The 27,019-nt window shown below is 42.1% G+C and overlaps 1 protein-coding gene across 1 annotated transcript in view; it reads left to right on the top strand.

Annotated features, from left to right (window-relative positions):
* atp10a (ATPase phospholipid transporting 10A) overlaps positions 1–25,118 on the top strand; it is a 181,699-nt gene extending 156,581 nt beyond the window's left edge. The window contains exons 15-21 of the mRNA XM_043692276.1: positions 1,015–1,091; positions 5,076–5,201; positions 13,401–13,601; positions 18,829–18,909; positions 19,015–19,119; positions 21,196–21,383; positions 23,979–25,118. Coding sequence (XP_043548211.1) covers positions 1,015–1,091; positions 5,076–5,201; positions 13,401–13,601; positions 18,829–18,909; positions 19,015–19,119; positions 21,196–21,383; positions 23,979–24,699 — 1,499 coding nt within the window. The 3' untranslated portion in view covers positions 24,700–25,118. The remainder of the gene's footprint in view (positions 1–1,014; positions 1,092–5,075; positions 5,202–13,400; positions 13,602–18,828; positions 18,910–19,014; positions 19,120–21,195; positions 21,384–23,978) is intronic.
* Positions 25,119–27,019: the final 1,901 nt, after the last annotated feature.

Genomic DNA, 27,019 nt, shown 5'->3' with positions numbered 1-27,019 from the left:
GAGGGTCATACAACTTATGTGAACGTATTGAAGAAACCTAGATGGCTATTAAGTCTTTAGTCAGTTCGAGTGGAGGTGCAGGTTTTGATTGATTAATATATAAATTCCAGAATTTCTTTCGAGTCACTGCCCCAAGATAACTTCAAGCTTTATCAGAGTAAAGGTGACATCTCTGATCAGACAACGTGTTTTAGGTGTGAGGCCATGCTTCAAGTCTGTTTGTATGTTTCTGTAGTATCTGTAGAGAAAAAAAAGAGTTAATGTTTTGAGTCCAGTGACCCTTCTTTCCTGCCCCCCCCCCACTCCACCTTGTATATAGCAGCACTTCCTGGTACTTCTCAGGAATAATATGGCTTTTCTTTTTAATTTTTGTTCTGCACTGAAGGAAATAATTTCTCCCAACTTATCTTGTCAAAGCCGTTTATCATCATCACTGCCTAATTAAGTAGCCCATAGTACTCCATACTTAACAAGTCTCCTCTGTGCAATCTCTTCTCATAAGTAACCCTTTTATCCCCAATATCATTTTGGTTCTGATAAGTACCAGAAAGGACGTATTGTGCCATTTCTATTTACAGTCTAGGTCCTGTAGCCTGAAGGGAGGGATAGAGCACAGACCGTTCAGAGGTTCAGCATTTTACAGCCAAAGTAATTGTATTGAAAGGGAGAGCAGGAGTTCTTGAAAGCTGTTAACCGTATGATGTACCTTGACCTTGCAGTCTGCAGAGGCCCCAGTAAGTGCAGGAAGTTAGCCTTTACAAATGTCACTCAAGAAGTGAGCTATGTCTCTGTGATATTCGAGGTAAAGTTAAACCCGCATGCTTTCTTGTTTTTTGAAACAAAAACCTGCTCAGGTATCTGCCAGTTCCGTGGTGGCATTGCTTCAGTGTATTGCAGTTTTGTTTTCTGTTGGTGGAACTCGAAGTTGTCACTCAGCTTACATTAACCATGACTGGCTGGCCCAAGGGTCGCAAACCAACACACTGTCACAGCTTGTTTCCTCATTAACTGCAGGAGATGGGGCTAATGATGTGAGCATGATCCAGGTTGCTGATGTTGGAGTGGGAATCTCTGGCCAGGAAGGGATGCAGGTAATTGTATTCTCATCACATTTCCTGTCACTGTTTCCATAAATAGACAAATGATGTGATGGCGCATGTCTCAATGGATTGATGGAGTGGCGAGGGAACTTTTGAAGGTACCTGTCAGTGCTGATATAAATCTCCTGTTTTAGACGTGTTATAGTGTTCTTTTTCCCTGCTCTTGAAAGTACTGACATACTGTTCCATAAACACCAGCAACACTCTATTACTCTGTCCCAGAAGCAACTTGCATTTATACAGCATCCTTTTCATAGTAAATTGGAGAACCACTATCAGGTGGGAAAAATTGACATTGAATCACATGGGATATTAGGTCAGTGACTAGAAGCCAGGTGAGAGGGGTGGATTTTAACAATGGGGATATGGCAGAGAGGTTTTGGAAGGGAATTAAAAGCTGAGACAGTGACAGCTAATAGCACACACCCCAGCAGTCCAGGTGTGGGTATAGCCTTGAGCAAAAATGAGCAACTAAACAATGGGGCACGTCATACACATGCATTGTGTACACGTGCAAATAAATTCGAGAACAGCTTCTTCCCCACTTGTTAGACTTCTGAATGGACTTCTCAAGTTTTAAATTTAATGTTAATCTCGCTGTCTATGTGCCATCTCTAACATTGTATTCTACCCTCTGTTCTTTTACCATTATGCACTTTGTATGGTATGATCTGCATGTACTACACACAAAACAAAACTTCAAAGTACCTAGGTACATGTGACAATAATAAATCAAATCAAATCAAGTCTTGGTCAAATATATCTTCATCCACACTACCCAGTTTTCTTACTGGATGTTCAAGTCCCGCATAGCCCAGGGACAATGAAGTCAATTTTAATCTGCTACCCTGGGTCGGCTCAAATTATTCTGGGTAAGTGAAGGAGCCAGATCTGGACCTGCTGGTCAATATAGTTCGAGTCCATACTGGATAGTGCATTTATCACCCTTTCACAATTTGTTAGGACAGTGGCATGTCCAATTTTTTTTATATATCAGATCAAATCTAAGTAGGTTCTGCCTCTCGCAACAACTGATGTTTATTAATGTGCTCTTCATTTCCACATTTATTCCCTAAAAAATTCTCATCCCTTAGAAATAATTAAGGCAGAATGTGTACACCTCGGAATTCTTCATGCATCTACCCATTGACAGTTTAATGAACGTGTCACGACTTAAATATGATTTCATTAAGCGGCAGGAGGTCAGACTGCATACCACGATATTTCAGCACTGGAGAGCTACGGTGTCAGTATTTGAGTCACGTTGTAACAAGCGTGGATTCCATCTGTCTAATACGCAGCTTTCTTTTGAACTTGAGCAAATTTTTGAAACTAAATTGTTGTAAATTCGAACCGAAGATCCTCCCAGTACCATTTTACAAGTGGGTCTGGATTCAAGTAGTTTGTTTCACCACCTCTCAAAACAGACAGGAGTCCCCGAAACACTGAGCTTTGAGCGGAGGTTGAAAGACCAAAAATGGATGTAACCAATTTTTCCAAGTAAAACAGTGTGTCTCAGCACCAATCCCTGTGGACCTTCCCCAAGCTTGACTTCCTCACCTGTAACCAATGCAATTCAGCTTTATTGAGGAGCCTCCAATCAGCAATCTATCATCCACACCAGTTCAGTTGAGTACTCACCGTGTGTTCAGAAATGAAGCCCAGTTCCACGAATAGACGCTGGTATTGTCCTTCAGTATTCAAAGGCAAAACAAATTGCAGGGATCGTGCTGGGGAGTGTAACCAAATGGATTGCTTTTCACAAGAGACAGCCCAGAACTGATTGGCCAAATAACTACCACTTTTCATACCCACTGGTCAGCAAGGCTCTGGGACAATGAAGTCACCATGCCACCCTAACTCCGATCAAGTTATTCCTTGAGGCAAAGGATCACATCTGGACTTTGGTCAATACAGTTGAAGATGCTACTGGATAAAGCATTTTGGAACCATTCACAATGGTTATACTATGCAGGTTAAGCCTTTAGTTATCTGACTTTGAAAGAACGTGACATAGTTTTATTGAGACAGAGTTCTGAGGGGACCTCATCAAAGTAGATGCTGCCAGAATGTTTCCCATATCCTGGAGGAATTGAGAACTGGGGACACAGTTTAAAAATAACGTGTCTCCCTTTAAGACACAGATGATGAAGAATTTCTTGTCTCGGTGAATCATTTGTCTGGAATTCTCTTTCCCAAAGAGCAGTAGAGGCTGAGTCCTTGAGTATACTCAATGCTGTTATAATTTTCAATTCACTAGGCAGTCAGTGGTTCTGGAAGAGTGATTAGATTCCCTACAGTGTGGAAACAGGCCCTTCGGCCCAACGAGCCCACTCCGACCCTCCGAAGAGCAACCCATCCAGACCCATTCCCCTACACATAACACTACGGGCAATTTAGCATGGCCAATTCACCTAATCTGCACATATTTGGACTGTGGGAGGAAATCCACGCAGACAATGTGCAAACTCCACACAGACAGTTGCCTGAGGCGGGAATTGAACCCAGGTGTCTGGCACTGTGAGGCGGCAGTGCTAACCACTGTGCCACCGTGCAAGGCAAGTGGAGGTGAGGCCAAGATCAGATCAGCCGGAATGGGTTTGAATGGTGGAACAGACTCAAGGGGCAGAATGGCTAAACCCTGCTCCTGAATCTTACGTTTTCATTTTATATCAACTGATGATTTGTGGGATAACTTGTTTCAGTTTTGTGACATTTCTGCCTATTATGTTCCATAGCTTCTCCTATTAATTTACAGCTCCCACCCCTACACTGTTAACTCACAAGTCCCTGACTTATTCCTGCTCTTTATCATTACCATGTTGTCTCTTGATGACTTATCTTTCTCTGCAGAAATTTGGTCAGCTTCTAAACTGATAAGCCCTCTGTCCCCCACCCCTCGTTTTCCCCAACCCCCTCTCTGTTTCCCCCAACCCCATCACCCAGCCCTAAACTCCCCCCACCCCCCCACCGAACCTGCACCATTTCTATATTTAGAAACTGCTGAACTGCTAACTGGTTCTGGGTGAGCTGAAGTCTCATGTGCTTAAACATAGGGAGACCATCAGCTTTGTCCCTCACCTCAACCTTAATGCTCCTGCCACCAGATTCAACTTGCCTCACTCCCACTCCCAGCCACTGTCACAGGTTCAACCAAACTTGTCTGCAGCCTTGGTGTTAAACTTCACCCCAAATTCCTCTGCCTCAGCCTATCTGGCGCTGAAACACTCACCAGTGCTTTTGTTATCCATCAGCTCAACTCATTTCATATTCTCATGGATAGGTCCCCAGTGTCCCTTAACATTCTGCAACCCATTATACATCCTGCTTGACCATCATCCCTATCGTTACTGATATGTGTTGGCTTCCAGCCACCACACCATCTCCAGCCAGAATCTTAAACGTGTGCCTTAAAGCAGTCATGACCTCGATCTGTTTTAATACACCCCTGCAGCCTTCCTCTCTATTTCTTTCGTTTGACTTTTTTTGTGCTTTGCCTTCTTCCTCCACCCCACATCCTTCGGTCCCTGAGACTTCCATCTTGGAATTTCTTACTCAATGATTTCAAAAGTAAGTGAAATTCTCCATGAAAGGAAGTAAGCTGGAGGCAGATTGGGTTGGACACATTAATCTACTTCGAGTCATCATGGTCCCAATGGGCCAAATGGCCTCCAGCTGTGCCATTTTGACTCTAAACCCTCTATCTTACCATGTTTCTTAAGACATCCATCTAAACCCATCCCATTGACCACCATACTCATCTTTCTTTCTATTCAGTCTCCATTTTGTTCCCAGTCCTCTGTGAATGAAGCATCTTGGGACATTAGGCTGTGTTCATGGTGATGTGTAAGTGGAAGTTGTTGCTGCTGCTTTTTGCTTCATGTTCAATAGCAAGTGTTTTAGAAAGATGAAGTAAATGGAGATCTGTTGGTGTCCACAGCACTTGGGCAATAATTTTCTTTTCTTTTATTTCAGGCAGTAATGGCAAGTGACTTTGCCATTGCACGGTTTCGACATTTACAAAAGCTCTTGCTGGTTCATGGGCATTGGTGTTACTCCAGGCTGGCCAACATGGTGCTCTACTTCTTCTATAAGAATGCAGTAAGTTATGAGCTATCATCTTTTTTGGACAGAATTTCGCTTTTTGCTGACTCATGATGTGTTGATGTCATTGACTGAGTCCATATTCATTGCTTATCCCTAATTCCCCTTTCAAAATGGTGTTGAGCCACCTTCCTGAACTACTGCGGTTCTTGAAGTGTAGAGACACCGACAGTCCTGTTAGGGAAGAAGTTCCAAAACTTTGACCCAGCGAAAGTGAAGGAAGTGTGGTATATATCCAAGTCATGTGACCTAGAGGGGAGCTTGTAGATCATGGTGTGCCCATGCATCTGCTGCTCTTATCTTTCTCACTGTAGAGGCCATAGCTTTGCACAAGGAGCCGAGGTGAGTTGCTCCAGTCCATTTTGGAGATGGTACATGCTGCTGTCACTGTGACTCCATGGTGGATCTTTTTGTTCAGTCTCCATTTTGTTCCCAGTCCTCTGTGAATGAAGCATCTTGGGACATTGGGCTGTGTTCAGCAGCAACAGCTTCCACTTACACATCACCATGAACACAGTCAAGGGGTCTGCTTCGTCCTGGATAGTGTCAAGCTTTTTGAGGTTTGCTGGAACTATACTGATCCAGGCAAGTGGAGAGTATTCAGTATGTTATTCGGAAGCTAGAGAGAAAGAAGAGACTGGATTGATGTGTTGGCATAACAGCAGTAAAATGGCTCCAAAATATAGCCAGTGTAAGCACCTGTGTCAATTTCATTAGCCAGTCAGTCATAGAGTCATAGAGATGTATAGCACAGAAACAGACCCTTCAGTTCAACTTGTCCATGCCGACTAAATATCCCAACCCAATCTGGTCCCACCTGCCAGTACCTGGCCCATATCCCTCCAAACCCTTCCTATTCATATACCCATCCAGATGTCTTTTAAATGTTGCAATTGTACCAGCCTCCACCACTTCCTCTGGCAGCTCATTCCATACACGTACCACCCTCTGCATGAAAAGGTTGTCCCTTAGGTCGCTTTTATATCTTTCCCCTCTCACCCTAAACCTTTGCCCTCTAGTTCTGGATTCCCCCACCCCAGGGAAAAGATTTTGTCTATTTATCCTATCCATGCCCCTCATAATTTTGTAAACCTCTATAAGGTCACCCCTCAGCCTCCGCACTCCAGGGAAAACAGCCCCAGCCTACTCAATATCTCCCTATAGCTCAAATCCTCCAACATTGACAACATCCTTGTAAGTCTTTTCTGAACCCTTTCAAGTTTCACAACATCTGGATAGGAAGGAGACCAGAATTGCACGCAATATTCCAACAGTTGCCTAATCAATGTCCTGTACAGCCGCAACATGACCTCCAAATCCTGTGCTCAATACTCTGACCAATAAAGGAAAGCATACCAAATGCCTTCTTCACTATCCTATCTACATGCGACTCCACATTCAAGGAGCTATGAACCTGCACTCCAAGGTCTCTTTGTTCAGCAACACTCCCTAGGACCTTACCATTAAGAGTATAAGTCCTGTTAAGATTTGCTTCCCCAAAATGCAGCACCTCACATTCATCTGAATTAAACTCCATCTGCCACTTCTCAGCCCATTGGCCCATCTGATCAAGATCCCGTTGTAATCTGAGGTAACCTTCTTCGCTGTCCACTACATCTCCAATTTTGGTGTCATCTGCAAACTTAGTAACTATATCTCTTATGCTCACATCCTATTGTACCTTTAAGTAGATTCCTGTTGGTAAAATGCAGCATCTTGGGTCTGTTAGCAGGTCAGTGATAGCACTGTGAGTCACATTCTAAAATCAGGTTCATTTTTATAATGCATGTATATTTGATTGTCACACTGCACCATTCCATTTCCAAATTTTATCTGCAGCAATTACTTTGTGTTTTGCTTCAGGCATTCGCTCGTGAACATGTTTAATTAGCCAATCTGCGTGCAAAATATGTAGAGTAGTTAATGAGAGTAATTAAAACACACACAGACCTGTCTGGTTCACAAGAGAAAGCACCAGAAGATGTTAGAAATGTACAGCAGGTACATTAGCATTCTCTGGAGGTGAACTGATGGATGTTTTAGTCATAACCTTTCATCAGTGAAATCCCTTACACTCTGACCTGTTATTCTCACTCATATTGATTGACTGTTTCTATTTTTATCCTGCTTTTGCTGCAATTATGCTCTGTTTATTTCTGTGCCCAAGCTGTTCGTGTTTTATTCTTCAAGCCCCCAATGGCAAATAGTGAGAGATTGAAGTATCTAAAATTAAGGAAACTCGTGCCAATTTCACCTCTTCTACTTCTCTCAATCTTTTGACAGCGTGTGCAAAACCCTGTCTGGCTGTTTTCATTTCATCCTGATTTGGTGCCAAACCCATATTCCTGACCTTCTGTTGAATCTGGATTCTGTACATTTCATTCTGAAATGGCTCGTCCAAGTTTCCTTCCCCTCACTACGTGGCAACATGTTCCACGCATCAACAATCCCAAAGTGAAGCCGACCTCAAGCTGCCTTCAGCTTGTGAATTCTTTACTATGCCTTTCAGTACCTTTGTCCCAAAGGACGCCTCACTATGCATTACGTGATGTTTTTCTGACCGTGCAAGAGCCTGGATGTTTTGTTCCAGCATCATCAACGTTAAATTATATTGCTAATTTTGAAACTGAAGGAAGCAGCAGTAAAGCCAAGCATTGTTACATGGGAACAGGAAAGGGCTGCCTCTCCCCTTGAGCCTGACCCCGCAATTGTTCCCCACCTGTGACCTAACTCCACATTCAGAGAAACCTCAATTATCCGAAGGATATGGGCGGGGAGTATTTTGTTTGGTTAATCGATTGATGGTTAATCGAATGCCGGATAACATAGTTCAGACAAGCATCTTGCCGGATAACCCGATGTTTGGGTGATCGAATTCGGGATAATCGAGATTCCTCTGTAATTCACTTTGCCCCATTTTCTTCAAACGCTTTGTGTAGACAGTAAAGGAATGCCACAGCATGAACTTTCAGGCAATGCTTTTTAAAATTGGACACAAACAAGCCGTTGAAATGCCTGTTGTAAATCATGTGCATTCTGGCATTGAGCTATGGACAGTTTCCCAGTAATATGGTCAACACCAGTTGGCTACAATACAGTCAGTCCCTTCATCTCCAAGTCATGGTTACAGATCATAAATGGTTAAGGGCCTAACATTGATTCCTGCAGTGCTCAATTAGTTACAGCTTGCCAACCTGAAAATGCCCCATCTAGAAGGTTCACGCGATGAATTCCAGGCTTGAAAGCCTTGTCTTATGAGGAGGAATTGAAATGTTTAGGCTTATACTCACTGGAAGAATAGAGATCTAATTGAGGTATGCAAGATGCTCAAGGGCATTGACAGAGAGACATAGAGAGGCTGTTTCCCCTTGTGGAGCAGACTAGAATGAGAGATCCCAGTTTTAGGATCAAGGGTAGCAGATTTAAAACAGAGATGCGGAGGAATTATTTATTTCAAACAGTCACAAATCTGTAGAATTCACTACTCCAGAGTGCCAGGACACTGTCATCTCCTCCTTAAATTCATTCAGTTTCTTCATTCGTGGTGAGTTGACGGGTGGTGGGGAACAATCAGGAAAGTGGAGTTAAGGCCAAGATGAGATCAGACATGATTGTATTGAACGGCAGAGCAGGCTCGTGGGCTGAATTGCTTACTCCTGCTCCTCATTCTTATGTTTTCATTTGATTTACTTATTGTCACATGTATTTATTACAAATACAGTGAAATCTGTTGAGTTTTGCCACTTTCAGGCACCATCTCAACACAGAAAGCAAACCAAAGCACACACTGTTAACCCAGAAAAATAAAACAATAAAGTTCATCTTATAGTCTTATCTCAATAAAGTTATCTATCCATACTGTCCGTTTCCTGCAACTTATCCATCCTCTACTCATATTAGTATGTCACCTCAAAACGGCACGGTGGCACAATGGTTAGCACTGCTGTCTCACAGCACCAGAGACCCGGGTCTAATTCCCGCCTTAGGCAACTGTCTGTGTGGAATTTGCACGTTCTCCCCGTGTCAGTGTGGGTTTCCTCCGGGTGCTCCGGTTTCCTCCCACAGTCCAAAAAAATGTGCTGGTTAGGTGAGTTGGCCTTGCTAAATTGCCCGTAGTGTTAGGTGAAGCGGTAAATTTAGGGGAGTGGGTCTGGGTTGGTTGTTCTTTGGAGGGTCGGTGTGGACTTGTTGGGCTGAAGGACCTGTTTCCATGCTGCAAGTAATCTAATCTAAACAAAATCAAGAATGTCTTATCTTCTGCATTAACTTTGTTTTATCAGCTCCTTATCAATGACCTTTTGAAAATTAAAATACATTGCATCCCATTCCTCCACCTTGTTTGTTGTATCCTCATAGATCAGAACTCCTACAGTGTGGAAACAGGCTATTCAGCCCATCAAGTCCACACCAACCATCTGAAGAGCATCTAATCCAGCCCCACCCACTACCCTATCCCAGTAACTCCACATTCTCATAGCTAACCCACCTAGCCTGCACCTAGCTGTAGGCAATTTAGCATTGCCATCCACCTAATATGCACTTTCTTTGGACTGTGGGAGGAAATCAGAGCACCCCAAGGAGGACCAAGCAAACAATGGGAGAATGTTCAAACGCCACACAGTTGCCCGAGAGTGGAATCAAACCCTTTTCCCTGACACTGTGAGGGGCCACAGTGCTAACTACTGAGCGACCAATATCATGCCAATATCTGATAAATCTGTCAAACGTGATTTCCCCATCACAAAACCTGTGTCTCAGAGAATCTGACTCTGGCTATATGACAATTTTCTCAATATCTTACTATTACCTAATCAATCATGGATTCTAGCATTCTCCCAATGATAGATTTTGGACTAACTGACCCAGTAGTCTCTGATTTCTATCCTCCTCCTTTAGTGCATAGAAGTTTGACATTAATAGTTTTTCAATCTGAGAATTTTGAATGATTAAAATCAAGTCATCCACTCTTCTTGTAATTGCTTCCTTTCAGACCCTAGCATGCAGACCATTAGGTCAAGGACACGTGTCAGCCTTTGATTATGCTAGTTTTCTCAGTAATGTTTTTCATTAGCGATTACAATTGTTATACGTTCCTCTTCCCATTCTGCCTGTTGATTTTCTGTTATTCATGGGGTGCTTTGTTCCTATATGGATGCATCCAAAATATTCGTTCAAAGCCATTTCCTTGTTGCACATTATCAATGCTCAATTCTCACCCTCTAAAGAGATCGACGTTTATTTTAGCTACTCTCTTCCTTTTTATGAAACAAAGAACTGCACATGCTGAGGATCTGAAACAGAAACAGAAATTGCTGGAGAAACTCAGCAGGCCTGGCGGAATCTGTGGAATGAAAGCAGAGTTAATGTTATTCTCTGTTTTCCCACCACAGATGCTGCCAGACCTGCTGAGTTTCTCCAGCAGCTTCTGCTCTTTCTTTTGTACGTTATGTTAGAAACCTTTAGCGTCCTTATTAAATTTTTTTTGCCAGTTTTCTTCCAAAGTCTAATTTAATCACTTTTTAGCAATCTTTTGCTGATTTCTTAAATGATCCTAATCATTTAGGCTACCATTAATCTTTGCAATTTCTTTCAATTTGATACCATCCTTAACTGCATTCGTTATCCACAGATGGTGCATCCTTCTTGTAGTGTCTTTATTTAGCATTTAGTGTCATGAAATATCTCCTTTACTGTCTGCCTATGCTTCTGTATTCACTTAACCTTTTTCCCGTTCCACTTGAGCCAACTCTGCCTTCATATCCTTATTGTATTTATTTGTTAGTTTTAGACCCAAATTTTTCACCCTCAAACTTCTGAAATTCTAGTATGTTACAAACAGTCTTACCTAAACAATCATTTACTCTGAGGTCATTAATCAATTATTTGTCAATACACAATACCAGTTCTAAATCGGCATGTTTCCTGGTTGATTCCACGACATGTTCTTCAAAGAAACTGTCCCAAAAACCCTCTTTGAGCTCATGCGCCAGATCACTTCTGTTAATTTAATTAGTCTAATCCATACGAAGATTAGAATCTCTCACAATTCATAGATGTTAGTGCTCCTGGACTGTCACTGTGAATGTTCAAAAACTGCCACTCTGCTTGTATATGAAACAAGTACCATTGCACAAAGTTCTTTTCATCATTTATCACTGTATGCGCATTAACATTCAGCTGTTTAACCTGGATCCGCTACCTGGATACAGACATGAGACCAGTAGGTATGTTATTATTAACCTAATTTCTCCTCTTGTTCATAGAATTAGAAGGGTTTTACATTCTTTGATCCTTACCTGATGTCTCTCTCATCTTCTTACAAGCTGCTGCAACTGCACAGCAGCACAGTCACTGCTAGCTGCCTTTGTATAGTGCCTTAAGTGTAGAAAAATAACACGACAATTCCCAGATGCTTTTTTTTTAATTGCCCCACTGTGATATCATCATTGCTGCACGTTACTGTTGTTATATTCTTTATTTGCATTTTCAAGTCCCTTTCAAATGATTTAGTTCTTATCTGTACCTAATCTAGCACTCCTGTTTAATATCAGCTTGCTTTTAGAATCATAGAGATGTACAGACCTTTCAATCCAACTCGTCCATGCTGATCAGATATCCTAAATTAATCTAGTCCCATTTGCCACCATTTGGCCCATATCCCTCTAAACTCTTCCAACTCATAAACTCATCCAGATGCCTTTTAAACGTTGCAGTTATACTACCCTCCATCACTTCCTCTGGCAGCTCAATCTATACACACACCACCCTCTGCGTGAAAAGGTTGTCTATTAGGTCCCTTTTGAAACCTTCCCCTCTTACCTTAAGCCTATGCCCTCTAGTTCTGGGCCCCCACTCCAGGGAAAAGACCTTGTCTATTTATCCTATCCATGCTCCTCATGGTTTTATAAACCTCTATAAGGTCACCCCTCAGCCTCCGAGTTCTAATTCGTATGGTCATAGTGGTAGATTCCTCATTGTTTGAGTATGATGAAACGATTTGCTTAACCTCCTTCCCAGCAGCCTACCCGTCACAGATGGGTCTGCCCATGACAGTATCGGTAGGATCGATCACCTCATAGTCATTGAACAGAGGAAGTGCCATCTTCACATTGAGGATGGACACCATCATACAGTGTGGCATTACCTTCGCAGTGAATGAGACGGATCTCAAACTGATCCAGCAACTCAAATAAGACATCCATGAGGTTGAGTGGGCCATCAACAGCTACTGAATTGTACTCGCCCACAATCTGCAACCTTGTGGCTTGGCATATCCCCCATTCTGTCTTTACCATCAACCCAAGTTCGATGAAGGGTGCATGGGGATATGACAGGAGCAGCACTAGACATACCTAAAACTGAGTTGTCGGAGTGTCGGAGGCTTAGGGGTGACCTTATAGCGGTTTATCATATCATGAGGGGCATGGATAGGGTGAATAGCCAAGGTGTTTTCCCCAGGTTGGAGGAGTCCAAATCTAGAGGGCATAGGGTCAAAGTGAGATGAGAAAGATTTAAAAGGGGCAACCTTTTCACGCAGAGGGTGGTGTGTGAAAGGAATGAACTGCCAGAGGAAGTGGTGGAGACTGGTACAATTACAGCATTTAAAAGGCATCTGTAAGGGTACATGAATAGGAAGGATTTAGAGGAATATGGGCCAAATGCTGGCAAATGGGACTAGATTAATTTAGGATGTCTGGTTGGCATGGACGAATTGGACCGAAGAGTCTGTTTCCTTGTTGTATAGCTCTATGATTCTAATTAGGGATATTTGTCATAAATGATGCCATAACCTGCGAAACTCTCATGCCATAGACAAATAAAATTAAATACTTACCAATGAAATTTGAATAAAGCGGAGGATGTGGTATTCTCTTAGCTGCTTTGGCATACATACAGACAGACAGGAGCTGCTGTGTCTGGTGTTGCTCTGTTTTCACACTGTACTGCTGTCTGCTGAGGGGTTTTCAATGTGACTCAAGCCATGGTTTCATTTTAGGGCAAGGCGTTAAAAGTTACCTTGGTCAGTTTTGAACCCATGCTGTCGTTGTTTCTCTTCACCATGTTGACCCGTAATTCTGTGAGGTATTTCCTTCAGAAACTGTACTCTGTGGTTAATATCCCAAAGGTGCTGCACGTAACACTGTATAAAGATGTTACTGTTCAATTTACCAAGCAGAACTTTGTATTTTTTTTCAGATGTTTGTTGCTCTTCTATTCTGGTATCAATTCTTCTGTGGATTCTCAGGATCAGCCATGATAGACCAGTGGTACCTTATCTTCTTTAACCTTCTGTTCTCATCTGTTCCTCAACTCATCACTGGAATACTTGATAAGGATGTGTCAGCAGAAACCTTGTTGGCATTACCTCAACTTTACAAAGGTGGACAGCATTCGGAGGTACTTGGAGGGCCACAGCGCCAAATATTAAACTGAAAAATACATTTGAAATTCAGCATACCATTAGTCACATTATTTGTAACATAATGTTCTCAACAAACCAATCAGAGTTGATTCTATGTGATGTTATAAGACAAAAAACTGGGTTTGCTATTAATCTGAAGCACACTGAAGACACTGGCAACAATGGATTTAACATTTAGTGACCCTTTTTCAGATTATATTCTTCTGTATTCTAGTTATATTTTGAAATGTTAGATGAATGCTATTTAGTATTGTAGGTTCTGTCAAGTGAATGCTCAGGTGGTTTCAGATTTAGTGTTTAAGCTAGTTTTAAAAGGACCCTTTGTGCAAACTGTAGTCAACCTCAACAAGATTAGGGGATTCAGGCGCATAACTCTTTAAAATACCACAAAATCCAGAAAATAGGCAACAGGGTAATGGAATGTTGTCCTTCCTATCTAAAGGGGTGGAGTATAGGGATGCAGGAGTTATACTACAATAGTACAAAACCCTGGTTAGACCTCACTTACAGTACTGTGAACAGATCGAGACACAACACCTTGGGAAGGATGTCTTGACTCTGGAGAGATTTCATAGTTTACAAGGATGATACTTGAACTTCAAAGGTTACGTTATGAGGAGAGATTAGACAAATTAGGCCTTTATTCTCTAGAATTTAGAAGGTTAAGGGGTGATCTGCATGAGGTCTTCAGGGTATTACCAGGAAAAGACAGGGTAGGTAAAGATGAACAATTACCACTCACTGAAGATTCTAGATCCAGGGAACATAGTCTAAGAATTAGGGCCAGGTCATTCAGGAACATCGAGGTTCAGATTAATCGGCGCAACATCAAGGGCCAAAGGGCCTGTACTGCGCTGTATTTTTCTATGTTCTATGAAACACATTAGAAAGCACTTATATGCGTAAAGAATGAGGAGTGGAGGTTTGGAACTCTCTTCCTCAAATGACGGTTTATGCTAACTCAGTTGTAAATTTAAATCTGCGATAGAAAAATTTTGATGAAGTAAGGGCATCAAATGACATGGATCCAGGGCAGGTATATGGTGTTAGGCCACAGATAAACTGTGATCTTATTGAATGGTGGAACAGGTTCAAAGTGCTGAATGGCCCACTGCTGTTCCTATGTTCAGCTGAGACCTCTGGGCATCAGGTATCTCTAACTTAATGAACGCCAGCCATATCTCAAGTTTCACCTAAAAATCTGTCTACAACACCTATACATCCTTCCTTCTAAGTTATTAATGTATATTTTAAAAAGTTGTGGTCCCAGCACTGATCCCTGTGGAACCCCACTGGTCACGGGTCACAAAACTGAAAGCGATGCCTTGTCCCCACTGTTGCCTGCCCATTAGCCAAGTCTTCATCTGCATCGATCTCCTATTCCAACACCATGGGCTTTTACCTTTTGACTTAGTCTTCTGTGAGGTACTTAGTCAAATGCCTTCTGGAAGTCCTAATTTAAAATATCTACTGGTTCCCCTCTATCTACTCCGGTTGAGACTTCTCAAAAAGATACAATGAATTAGTCAAACGTGATTTCTCTTTCATGAAGCCATGCTGACTCTGCTTGATTAGATTATAATTTTCCAAACATGCTGCTACTACTTTCTCGATAATTGATTCCAACATTTTTTCCAACACTAGGTATGATACTAATCGGATACAGTTATCCACGTTTTTCCTCCCTCCATTTTTGAATAGGAGCATGGCATTGGCAGTTTACCATTTCTCCAGTACTTTTCAAGAGTCCAAGGACTTTTGTAAATATACAACAAATACATCCACCATGTCTGTAGCTACTTCTTTTAGGAAGCAAGTCAACAGGATCAGGGGACTTATCTATCTTTAACACCATTAATTTGTACAATGCTACTCAAGTGATAGTGATAGTACTTAATTCCTTCCCATTTCTTCATCATTAATAGGATGTTTGAAGTATGTTCCACTCTAAAGGATGCTGCAAACCATCTGTTTAACTCCTGTGCCATTTCCTTATTCCATAACTATCTCCTTATGGTTCATTTTCAAAGGGGTCTATGTTCAAATTAACCCTTCTCTTCCTTTTTATATATTTAAAGAAGCTCTTATTGTCACTTTTTATGTTCCTCAATAGTTGGCCTTTGCTCTCTATTTTCTGTCTTTATTAACTTTTTAAATCTTCCACTGCTGGATTCTAATTTATCCCAGTCTTTGGGATTATCATAAACTTTTGCCTCCTTTTCCCTTCACCATAATGCTCTCCTTAACTTGTTTAGTTAGATGCGGTTAGTTTATCTCTCTTTTGGAATTGTTCCTCCTTACTGGGATACATTTTGCTGAGAGTCATGAATTACCTCTTTAAGTGCCTGCTTCCTGCATTTCCTGCTAATCTATCTGTCCAGTCTACTTTAGCTATATACATCCTCATTATAATTCTCTTTATTTAAGTTAAACACTCTTATTTCTGACCCAAGTTCCTCCCTCTCAAACTGAGTATTCAATTCTATCATATTATGATCATAATTTCCGAGGGAATCTTTTACTCTGAGGTCATCTATTAAAGTTGTCTCATTACCCATCCAGTTCCAATTTAGCATGTTGCCTGGTAGACACCTAGGAAACTATCCCTAATGCATTCTATGAGTTTGTTGCCATTGGTACCCTTTCCATTTTGTTTAACCCAATCAGCTTGAATTATTGTTCCATAATTATTGCTTTATTCTTTTAACACATTCCAATTGTTTGTTAATTTATAGCCTTTCCTACACTGTGGCTACTGTTTGAGGGTTTATGCATTATTCCTTTCAATGTCTTCCATCCCTTCTTGTTTCTCACGGATTCTATATCCCCCAAGTCTAGATCATATCTCTCAATTGTCCACATTTCAACTCTTGTTAACAGTGCTACCCTACCCTTCCCTCATGTCTTTCTGAAAAGTAAAATGTCCCTGAGTGTTCACTTCCCAGGTTTGAACTCCTTCCAACCATGTTTCCGTAATGGCCACAAGATCATATCCATTTACCTTGATTTGGAGGACATGGTATCTTAGCTCAAGCATGAGGAGTGAACATACTAATAAGGATATACATCATACAAGACACTTGTTAGACCCTGTCTGGAGGATTGTGGGCAGTTCTGTGTGCCACATTATTAGGAAGGATGTGAACCCATTGGAGTGAATTCAGAGGCAGTTTATAAGAATGAGGAACTTCCATTATGGGGATAGAGGGAACAAGTTGGGTCTGTTTTCATTGAAGAGAAGACAGCTGAAAGGAGATGTGATGGAGGTTTTCAAAATCATGAGCTGACTGGATAGAGTAGATAGGGAGAAGCAGTTCCCACTCATAAGGGGAACAAGAATAAGAGGGCAAGTATCTAAAGTGATCTGTAAAAGAAGTAAGAATGAAATGAGGAAAGGTTTTTTCATGCAGCGAGTTGTTGGGATATGGAATGCTCTGCCTGGTGGAGGCATTCGGAGGGGGGTGGGGGGGCGGCATTAGATGGTTATTGGATTAAAAATAATGTTCAAGGATATGAGAAAAAAGCAAGAGATTGATCCAAGGTAAAGATTCTCAATTAACGAGCTGGGGTAAGCACAGTGGTCTGAATGGCTTCCTTCTGTGCCATAACACTTTGTGATTCAGTGATCCCACGGCACCATGGCCCTATACAGTCTGAGGAAGAAAAAGGCAAAATCTACTTGTGCAAAAGTTTGACATATCTGAGTTCCAAATGAGCAGTTTTACAGATCCTTGGAACTCTGTTTGAAGTAAGGATAACATATGGAAGTGTTGGCAGCCAAATTGATCTAATTGACTGGCAGAACAGGTTTGAAGAGCTGAATGGCCCACTCCAGTTTCTAAGTTCCAAAGTAGGTGCAAAAAGCAATAGTGACAATCATTTCCTCTATCTAACTTCCCCGTCAGCATATTAAAAATCTTGTGCAGCAAAATAGTTCACAGCATTGAAGAGCTGTGTACTGTGACGTGCACAAATGGACGGTGGGCGGCACGGTGGCACAGTGGTTAGCACTGCTGCCTCACAGCGCCAGAGACCCGGGTTCAAATCCCGACTCAGGCGACTGATTGTGTGGAGTTTGCACGTTCTCCCCGTGTCTGCGTGGGTTTCCTCCGGGTGCTCCGGTTTCCTCCCACAGTCACAAAGATGTGCAGGTCAGGTGAATTGGCCATGCTAAATTGCCCGTAGTGTTAGGTTAAAAGGGGTAAATGTAGGGGTATGGGTGGATTGCGCTTCGGCGGGTCGGTGTGGACTTGTTGGGCCGAAGGGCCTGTTTCCACACTGTAAGTAATCTAATCTAATCTAATCATGATTTATTTTGAATGAGATGTATTGAATTGCAGTTTGAAAGTGGTGTTAGTTTTCATTGTTTTGCTAACTATATTAGAGCATCTGTGCTTAGCTATTAGTTTGAAGTTTGTTCACATTCTCTTCATTCCCTTAAGTGGCCTTCAAGGGCACATAATAGATCTTGCTGACGTGACCTTTTGTGCGGATGGAGCTGCGAATTCTCCCACCCCTACCCCAGTACCTGCTTAAGAAATCACAGAACCAAATTGTGCATAATTCTATTTTCAGTAGTTCCTCGTACCTGCAAGGGATATGTTCCAGAATCTACCGTGGAAGCCCAAAACCACGGATAGGAGTGAACCTATTCATTTAAATGGGAAATTTACTTTCCTAGCAGCACCCTCGCTCCTGGTTCTGGAAGGTTCCCTGTAATATATTCAGACAGCAGTAAACCACGGATAACTGAAACAGCAGAAAACATTTCCGTTCATTCCGTTCATAGCACTGCTCCATCAGGTCACCTGATGAAGGAGCAACACTCCGAAAGCTAGTGCTTCCAATTAAACCTGTTGGACTATAACCTGGTGTTGTGTGATTTTTAACTTTGTTGGTTTGTGCTGCTGAAAACACTGAGGAGTTTTTCCAACATTTTCCAACAGACCACCAGCACCTAGTGAAATATTTCCACGATCATTTTTATGCCACGGCTAACATTCATCTATTTTTTCGACACTTCACTTATTGATAAACGAGGCAGTGATCTGGATGAAACCGCAAGGGGTAAATTGGACTTAGAAAGAACAGATCTCTTTACAGACCAAACTGTCACACACTAACATTTGTTGGTTCAATCTGCATTAATGTCAATGGTACCCTCTGCATGAAATCAACCTTTCTGTTAATTTGCTGTTCTAGGAATACAAGCCGTACATGTTCTGGATGAACATGATTGATGCGCTCTACCAAAGTCTGGTCTGCTTCTTCTTTCCTTATTTGGTAGGCCTGTTTTCTCTTTTGGCTGAAGAAAATTTAAGTAAATTTATTACTCTTGAAGCAAAAATCACATGTGGCTTTGAAATTTTTTTTTCTTCTCTGTTGCAGGCATACCAGGATTCTGATATTGATGTTTTTACGTGGGGAACACCCATCACCACGCTGGCTCTGTTCACAATCTTAATGCACTTGTGTATTGAAACTAAGACTTGGGTAAGGAGTCATTTCCCCTGTGTTGTCCTTTTAGATTCAGATTACCTACAGCGAAGAAACAGGCCATTTGGCCCAACAAGTCCACACTGACCCACCAAAGAGGAGCTCACCCAGCCCCATTTCCCTACCCCAACTCTTGCACCCAACACTATGCTAAATTAGCATGGCTAATTCATCTCGCCTGCACATCTTTGGATTGTTGGAGGACAGCCACACAGACACAAGGAGAATGTGCAAACTCCACACAGACATTCAGCTGAGGCAGGAATCGAACTTGGGACCATGGCACTGTGAGGCAGCAGTGCTAACGACTGACCCACCGTGAAGCCTTATGATGCTTGCAAAGGCTGTGCAGCCTGTCCCACTCCTCTCTTTCTTGTTGTGTCTTTGGAAAGAAAACATAGTTTTGAGTTTCTTCACTAGGGAAAAAAACTCAATAAAATCCCACTTTGCAGAACTCAGTCAATTTGCCAGAGTTTGATGGCATGGGACAGAATTGCTGGCTGAGCAAAAAAAAACTGCAGACACCTCTCATAATCTGATTCAAAGAACACACCGCTGGGCACACTCAACATGTCTCCCTATGGATCTGTTTCCAGTTTCTGTTTCACACGGAATATAGAATACAACAGGATGTCTCCAAAACAAAATCCCTGTATTTTTGCTTGACTGAATCAAATTCCTCAGCGTTAAGGACTTATTAAAATGAGGGTAACTGCTCATCAAAGTTTATCAGGACCCTTTGCTTCCTTAGGGCTAGTGCAATAAGCAATTCCTTTGCATCATCTCTACACCTGTCACCACTCTCCCTGATGTCTGAACCCTGCATGGTAAACATTTTAAGCATACAAAAAATGTGGCTAATGAAATGCACAGTTATTTGTGAGCGAGGTCAGATTTTAGCTGACTTGAAGTAACAGCTGAAATTGGCTGTACACTTCTGTAACATTTCAAGATAGTGGAACACCATGTTAAAAATAATCAGTGGTACAGTTATTTCTGGATAAAATGTGTTTTGTCAATGTGAATTGGCCATAATGCGATTGACAAATTGTGGAAGCTGTTTGGTTTATCGCAAGCTTTCAACGGTATGGGTATAGCGATTTTCTATAGCTTGATTTTCTATAACGATTTTCCCATAGTCGGATTTTCTATAGCGTAAGGTTGCCCAAGAATGGAATTATTGCATTATACCAGAAACATCTGTATGGTCCTTGTGATTTTACTCACAATGGGCCGAATAATGTCCTTCTGTACAGTGAGATGGTATGATGTTAACTATCCCTCTGATCAGACCCTGAGAACCTTGACCAAGTGGTTTCTCACCTGCAAGTGGTACCTCTAGAGATCCCAAATATATTCTCTTGCCCCGCCCCTCTCTTTCTCATCCACATGCTGCCATTTAGTCAGCTAAAAGCCGCAAGCTCCAAAATTGCCACCTTAAGTCTCTGTCCCCTTCACACCCTCTATTTTAGACCTTCCTTATAAACTGTAACTTTGACCAACGTTTTGTTCAACCTTCCTTTGGCTTGCTGTCCATTTTGTCCATGAGGCATTTGGAGTGCCATATGGATGAATGTTATCATTGCTCTCCACTATTTTGAGATAGCAAGTGAACTCTATAACAAAAGAATGGGAGTTTAATGAGGAAGACTGCCAGTGCAAACTGTTCATTGATAAAACAAGAAGAGGCAAGAGCCTGTCTGAAAACCCATTCACTGAACAAAGTTATAGTCAAGCCTATTTGGGTCAGGACTACAGTTAAACCTTAAGACCCTGGAGAACACATTGGTCTTTTGTTACAGCTAGCCTTTTCCTATTGCTAAAAGACTTTAACTTCTTAGATCAAGATGAGTTTGAAAATTCAGTCCTTTGGGCTCACACATTGGGCAATAAACTAGAACAGAAGCCTAAAAGGTGACTTTTGTAGAATAGTGCTAATATATTTAGAACCTCTGATAAGCTGTCTAAAATGTCAAACTGTGAGGTAAATGATTGTTATCTCTTTATTAGTTGCTAAGACTGAAATAGTTCAGTGTGCGAAAAGGATCAAATTGCTTTCTTTTATGTTTTCAGACTTGGATGCATGTTGCCTCCATAAGTTTCAGCATCCTGCTGTTCTTCACTGTTGCATTAAGTTATAATGCCGCCTGTCCTACCTGCTACCCTCCATCCAATTCCTACTGGACCATGCAGAAGTTGATGACAGATCCCAAGTTCTATCTGATTTGTATTCTTACACCAGTGGCAGCCTTGCTACCAAGGTAAGTATGGATTGTGATGATATTATCCGATTAAAATGACACAGACTGGAACCAACTCAATGAACATTCTGCTGGATAGACTGATATAGCTGATAGGAGGTGGAGTTGAAATGGGGTGACTGGTGGGGATTTCCCCAGGTTTTCCCAGGGGACAGGTAGGGCTGCAGACCAAATGCTCCATCCACAGATTTAGGCTAATCCAAAGGCTTAAGGCCCTGCTTTAGGACAAGTTGAGCTCCCCATTTTTTGTGATGGCACAAGGTGCTCCCTGTACGTTGGAGATGAGCTTCTCTGGAGCTGGTTGGGAGGGATGAGCCAAAGGATTCCGTCATCATTGCCGTTTAACACCTTCAGAGGTACCGCCTCCCCCCAAAGGCAGCCTCCTGGTCACCAGCCTGCCTCAGTAGTGCCTATCTCTCTCTCTCTGATTGGTCTGACAGCATCAATAATCTGGCCGTGGGCTGGAAGTGATCATTCATGTGGTTAGTTTGGGATTTGTTTCACTGCCAGTCACACTGTCAGGAGAGCAGGCTAGGGCCACCCAACCATCCCTTGTCTGTCTTACAAAACCCACTGGAAAATCCTGCCCGCTGTCTGTACTGTAGAGGACAGGGGGAGGTGGTGGCATAGTGGCAATGTCACTGGGCTAGTAATGCAGCATCTCAGGCTAATGTCTGTATTCAAATCCTAGCACTGATTCTGTTTGAATTTAATTCATTAATCTGAAATTCAGAGATAGTCTCGGTAATGGTGACTGTTAAATTATCATGGATTGTTGAAAAAACCCAGCCAGTGTCACTTACTGAAGGAAATTTGCTATCCTTACCAAGATTGGCCTACATGTGATTCCAGACCGATAGCGACGTGTTGTTTGTTAACTGCCCACTCAGATCAAGGGCAGTTATGGATGGGTGATGAGTGTTGGCCTCACTGGTGTTGTCCATATCTCATGGAAGAATAGGGCAAATCAGTAGCATAAAATAGCTACAGTGTAGAAGCAGGCCATTCAGCCCTTCACCACTCTGAAAAGCACCTCACATAAAGTCAGTTCCCTACTGTACCCCTGTAATGCATTTCCCAAGGCTAACTCACCTAGCCTGTACATCCCTGGACACTATGGGTAATTTAGCATGGCCAATCCACCTAATCTGCACATCCTTTGACTGTGGGAGGAAACTGGAGCATGTGGAAGAAATCCATGCAGACACGGGGAGAATGTGCAAACTCCGCACAGACAGTCACTCAAGGGTGGAATTGAATCTGGGTCCCTAGCACTATGAGGCAGCAGTGCTAACCACTGAGCCACCATGCTGTCCCAAATCAGTTGCTTATAGGTTTGTACAGATTTAGGAGGAGAGCACCAAGCGGAAGTTCTCATCAGGTCAACGTTAACAGTGAGTTGGCTTTTTTTTGTGTTAATATATTTTTAAAAAGCCACGGTATGCAAGTTAATAGTGTTATCCTGACAATGGGACAGTGAACAGTCAAGTGGAGCAGTGCATGCTCCTTTAAATTCATAAATAGCACATTTTTCATCTTAGTAATAGATGTTAACCACAGTCACTCTTGCAGTCCTGGCAACCACACAACCATGTACACAGAAGCATCATTTGTGCCCTCTGACCATGTGTCAGGAAATGGTAACTGCTGAGAAGCAGGGAGGATAGTGCTGACTTAATATCAATAAACCTGCCCAACTCACTGTCCTGAGTCAGATATGGGAGTATTACGGGTCCAATTTTCACACATTTCATGATCCTGGTAAGAACAAATAAAAGGGCTTTCAATTTCCTCCAGGTAGAATTTTACACAAGGTTGTGTGTCAGGGGAGGTGTGTTTTTAAGCCCTGATAATGTTGAGGCAAGTCAGCAGTAGCTGCTATTCTGTTCGCATTACAGATAAGGGACAACATTAGGCCACTCAGCCCTTCATTTGTGCTCAGCCATTTAGTATGATCGTGGCTGGCCTGATTTTGACCTCAATTCTACATTGCTGCATGCCTCCAATAATCTTTTATTGTCCTAGTAATCATAATTTTTCTCTCCTCCCCACTTTGACATGCGGACTTCCATGACTATATCCAAGCTTTGTCTGAGTTTTACCCAAACTCCCTTTTCCATTTCCCTTCAATTCAGCAAGTACGGCATCCCACAACTCAGCTGACCTAAGGACAGACAGGAAATTGATGGAAGCAGAATGAATATCGTTACCCTTTTTGTTTCTTTCCCCTCTCAAAACTCCGGTTGCTAAACATTGCAATGTGGAGCACAATTAAAGATGTTTGAAATGGGATGGCTTACACATTGTGTGTCTGATGATTTGTAGGAATCCAAAACGAACTGGCAATGGAGTTCTGAGCTTTTGAGTCAGTAGTTGTAATAAAAAAGATAGATGAATATTGCGGATGTGAATTGTTCTTTTACAAGGTAGTTAATACATTACATAGTCATCATTGATGAATGGATTGTACGTAAGTGAAAGTGGCTTTCAATTGTTCTTTTAATTTGCCCAGCTATCTCAAATGTTTGCTCGGTTTCTGTTCTAATATCTTGCAATTGTTTTTCTTTTCCCCTTTGGGGAAACACCTTTCTCTAGGTACACATACCGAATATTTCAAGGCACGTTGTTCCCCACTCCAATCCAGCAGGGGCGTCAGCTGGACAGACTCCAGCCCGCGGCTTTCAATCAGGCTCACGGATGGAACACACATGGCAGTTGGCCAGTCACATCGAAACCTGACTTGGTGATGCCACTTTCGAAGGACTCCGGGATTGGCGCTGATGAGTCCTCAATCAGCACTAGCCAAAGCGTCCCCTTGGATACAAACCAAATCTCAAATGGACCATTCAGTCACCAACATGCACCTGAGTTACAAGAAATCAGCTTGCCGACAATGAAGTTGGCGGAAGGTGCAAATTACTCCCTTCCAAATGGTTGCTCATCATCTGTTTCTCTTCAAGATGCACAGTTGCACTTGCACAAGCTTCAGAAAACTGGGTTAGTGACAGAGTTGTCTTGCCCAACAGATGGAGTTCGATTGAGTGCATGTTCTGATGTGGACCCTTCAAATTTACATTTACTAAACTGTCGGCCACCAACAGCACCTCCTAATGACATAGTGTGTTTTTTACATTCCTCCTCTCACCTTGGTTTACAGACACAGACAGTGGAACGTGAAAACTCAGTGCCAGATAACACAGAGCGAGAGTGTGGGAAACTTTCCACCAAAGTGTTTCCAGACACTTCCCAAGCCTCAATCTGTACGATTCCAACAAACTCATTGGAGGAGAGTTCTTTGGAAATGACTCCATTGTGACCCAGGGCTGGCCATCTTAAGTGCCTTTAATTTTTGCACAGTTTCAGTCTTTCTTATAAAATTTTATATTTAATGTTAGGTCATCTTTTCATGAACGCTAAATAAGAGAATATGTATTTTATAATTTGCACATGTGGAATATAGAGAAAAGTTGTGCGGAATTTAATATATAACTGACTGAAATAGTGCTTTTACCAAAATGCAGCTTGCATGAGCAAGTTGAGTGAACAGTTCCATAACTCCTACTTAAATTCTGTGCCTAAACAAATTTCTGCATCCCATCCCAACTTCCTTTCCCCCTCCAAGAGTAAGAGCCCCACAGCAGAAAATTGAGACAGCTCTGAGGTAGAGGGCATAGGTTAAAGGTGAGAGGGGAAAGATTTAAAAGAGAGATAAGGGGCAACTTTTTCGCACAAAGGCTGGTGTGTGTATAGAATGAGCTGCCAGAGGAGGGGATGGAGCTGGTACATGAATAAGAAGGATTTAGAGGGATTATGGGCCAATTGCTAGCAAATGGGACTAGATTAATTTAGGATATCTGGTCAGCGTGGATGAGTTGGATCAAAGGATCTGTCTCCATGCTGTACATCTCTATGACTCTAAGACATTTTGAGTTTTTTGTCTTTGTTTACACATCAAGGATCAAAAGGAAGCAGTTCACTATGTTAGTGGCATCACAAACCGAGCAGAAAATGTCACAATATTGTGAAGTCTGAAACCTATCAGGATCCCCCACCCCCAAACTAATAATGCCTATTATGTATGCAACACACTGTAATATATACAACACTCCCTTCACACTGTTTGCTGATGAGAACCTGAGTTAGTAATGGAAACAGCCATTTGTAAGCCTCTCACGCTATAGTTGCGCCCCTCTCCACCCTACCCCCTGTCCCTGTGCATGTAGCAATGCCACGTCTTCTGAAGATGCTCACGCAGCAACAGGAGTAGATCACTTTTGCCCATGCTGCCCTGTGAGACCATGGCTGATCTGCATATGCCTGCTTTGGCTATTTAATACCTTTCCTATAGCTTACTGAGCTTGGCTAACACAATTCCATCAAACTCTAACTTGAAGTGGGTAACTAATCTGAAGTCTGTGTTGTGTGAGATGAGTTCCATACTTCTAGCACTTCTGGTATTAAGAATTGGTTCCTAATTTCTCTGCTGAATGGTCTGGTCTCATTTTAAGGTTGTGCCCCTTGCCCTGGACCAGTGGGAAAAGTTCCTCTGTCAGTACCATTCACACGTCAGCCTCATTCCTGATGAAGGGCATATGCCCGAAACGTCGATTCTCCTGCTCCTCAGATGCTGCCTGACCGGCTGTGCTTTTCCAGTGCCACACTCTCGATTATTCACACAAAGGCCTTTCCATTACAGATACGGATGGAGAAAATAATGATCGAAAAATCAACACGCAAAGAGTTTTATCTTTAAGTAGAAATGGAAATTTATTGTCACGTGTACTTTTACATGAAAATACAGTGAAAAGTTTTATAAGTTGCCGTACTAAGTGCCTATAATAATGACAGAAGTCTTACATGATAACAAAGAAAAGTAAATTTAAGACAAATTTCATCACAGTTCAGATAACAGCTTAATTCTGAGGAATCTTAGTAAGGATACAGGTTTAGCTCGCATAAGTAGTCGCCATCGTCCCAGAGGACCATAAGGCTGCTGTCTCATAAGAGATAGAGAGAGAGAGACAATTAGTGATGAGTTTAACTTGAAGGTCACCTTGCCTCAAGTGAGTAAGGAGGTTGAGTAGGCAGAACCTTCATGGTAATTTTAGTTGACCCCATAGCTCCAGTCGTCTGCCAGAAGCTAATCCACCTTCACCTGCGCATCACAGTTGGTTTTCATAAACTCAAAACCAAGGGAAATTGAAACATGCGGCAGGGAACAGGCAATTCTGCCCATTGAATCATGCTGGTGGTCTTCAGCCCCTCTATTATCTGACCTTATCAGCCAAACCTTTCACTCCCTCCTCTCTTCAACCAGCTTTCCCAGAACTGCAACAGTTGTTGAATTTTGCTTCTGGAGAAGGACCACCTTTATTTTAAGTAAAAGATAGATATGAAATCCTCTGCTTTAATTGCCTGGTTCAGTGCTTGCTTTTGATTGGGGAAGAGTGCATGCACAGAGGATAGAGAAGACGGTATGGGAAGGTAGTAATGGTGGGTTTCAATTGGAGGTGAGTGTGTAAGAAACAGGTGGAAACCTAAAAGCTGAAAGACTTCCTTTCTGCCAGCTGAAAGACTTGCTGTGCCTCAATAACTAAACTGTGTTTTGAAATGTCTTCCTCTTACCCACACTAATC

Source organism: Chiloscyllium plagiosum, chromosome 6 (assembly GCF_004010195.1).
Source record: "Chiloscyllium plagiosum isolate BGI_BamShark_2017 chromosome 6, ASM401019v2, whole genome shotgun sequence".
Lineage (NCBI taxonomy): Eukaryota > Metazoa > Chordata > Chondrichthyes > Orectolobiformes > Hemiscylliidae > Chiloscyllium > Chiloscyllium plagiosum.
This window is presented reverse-complemented; position numbering and strand designations above follow the sequence as displayed.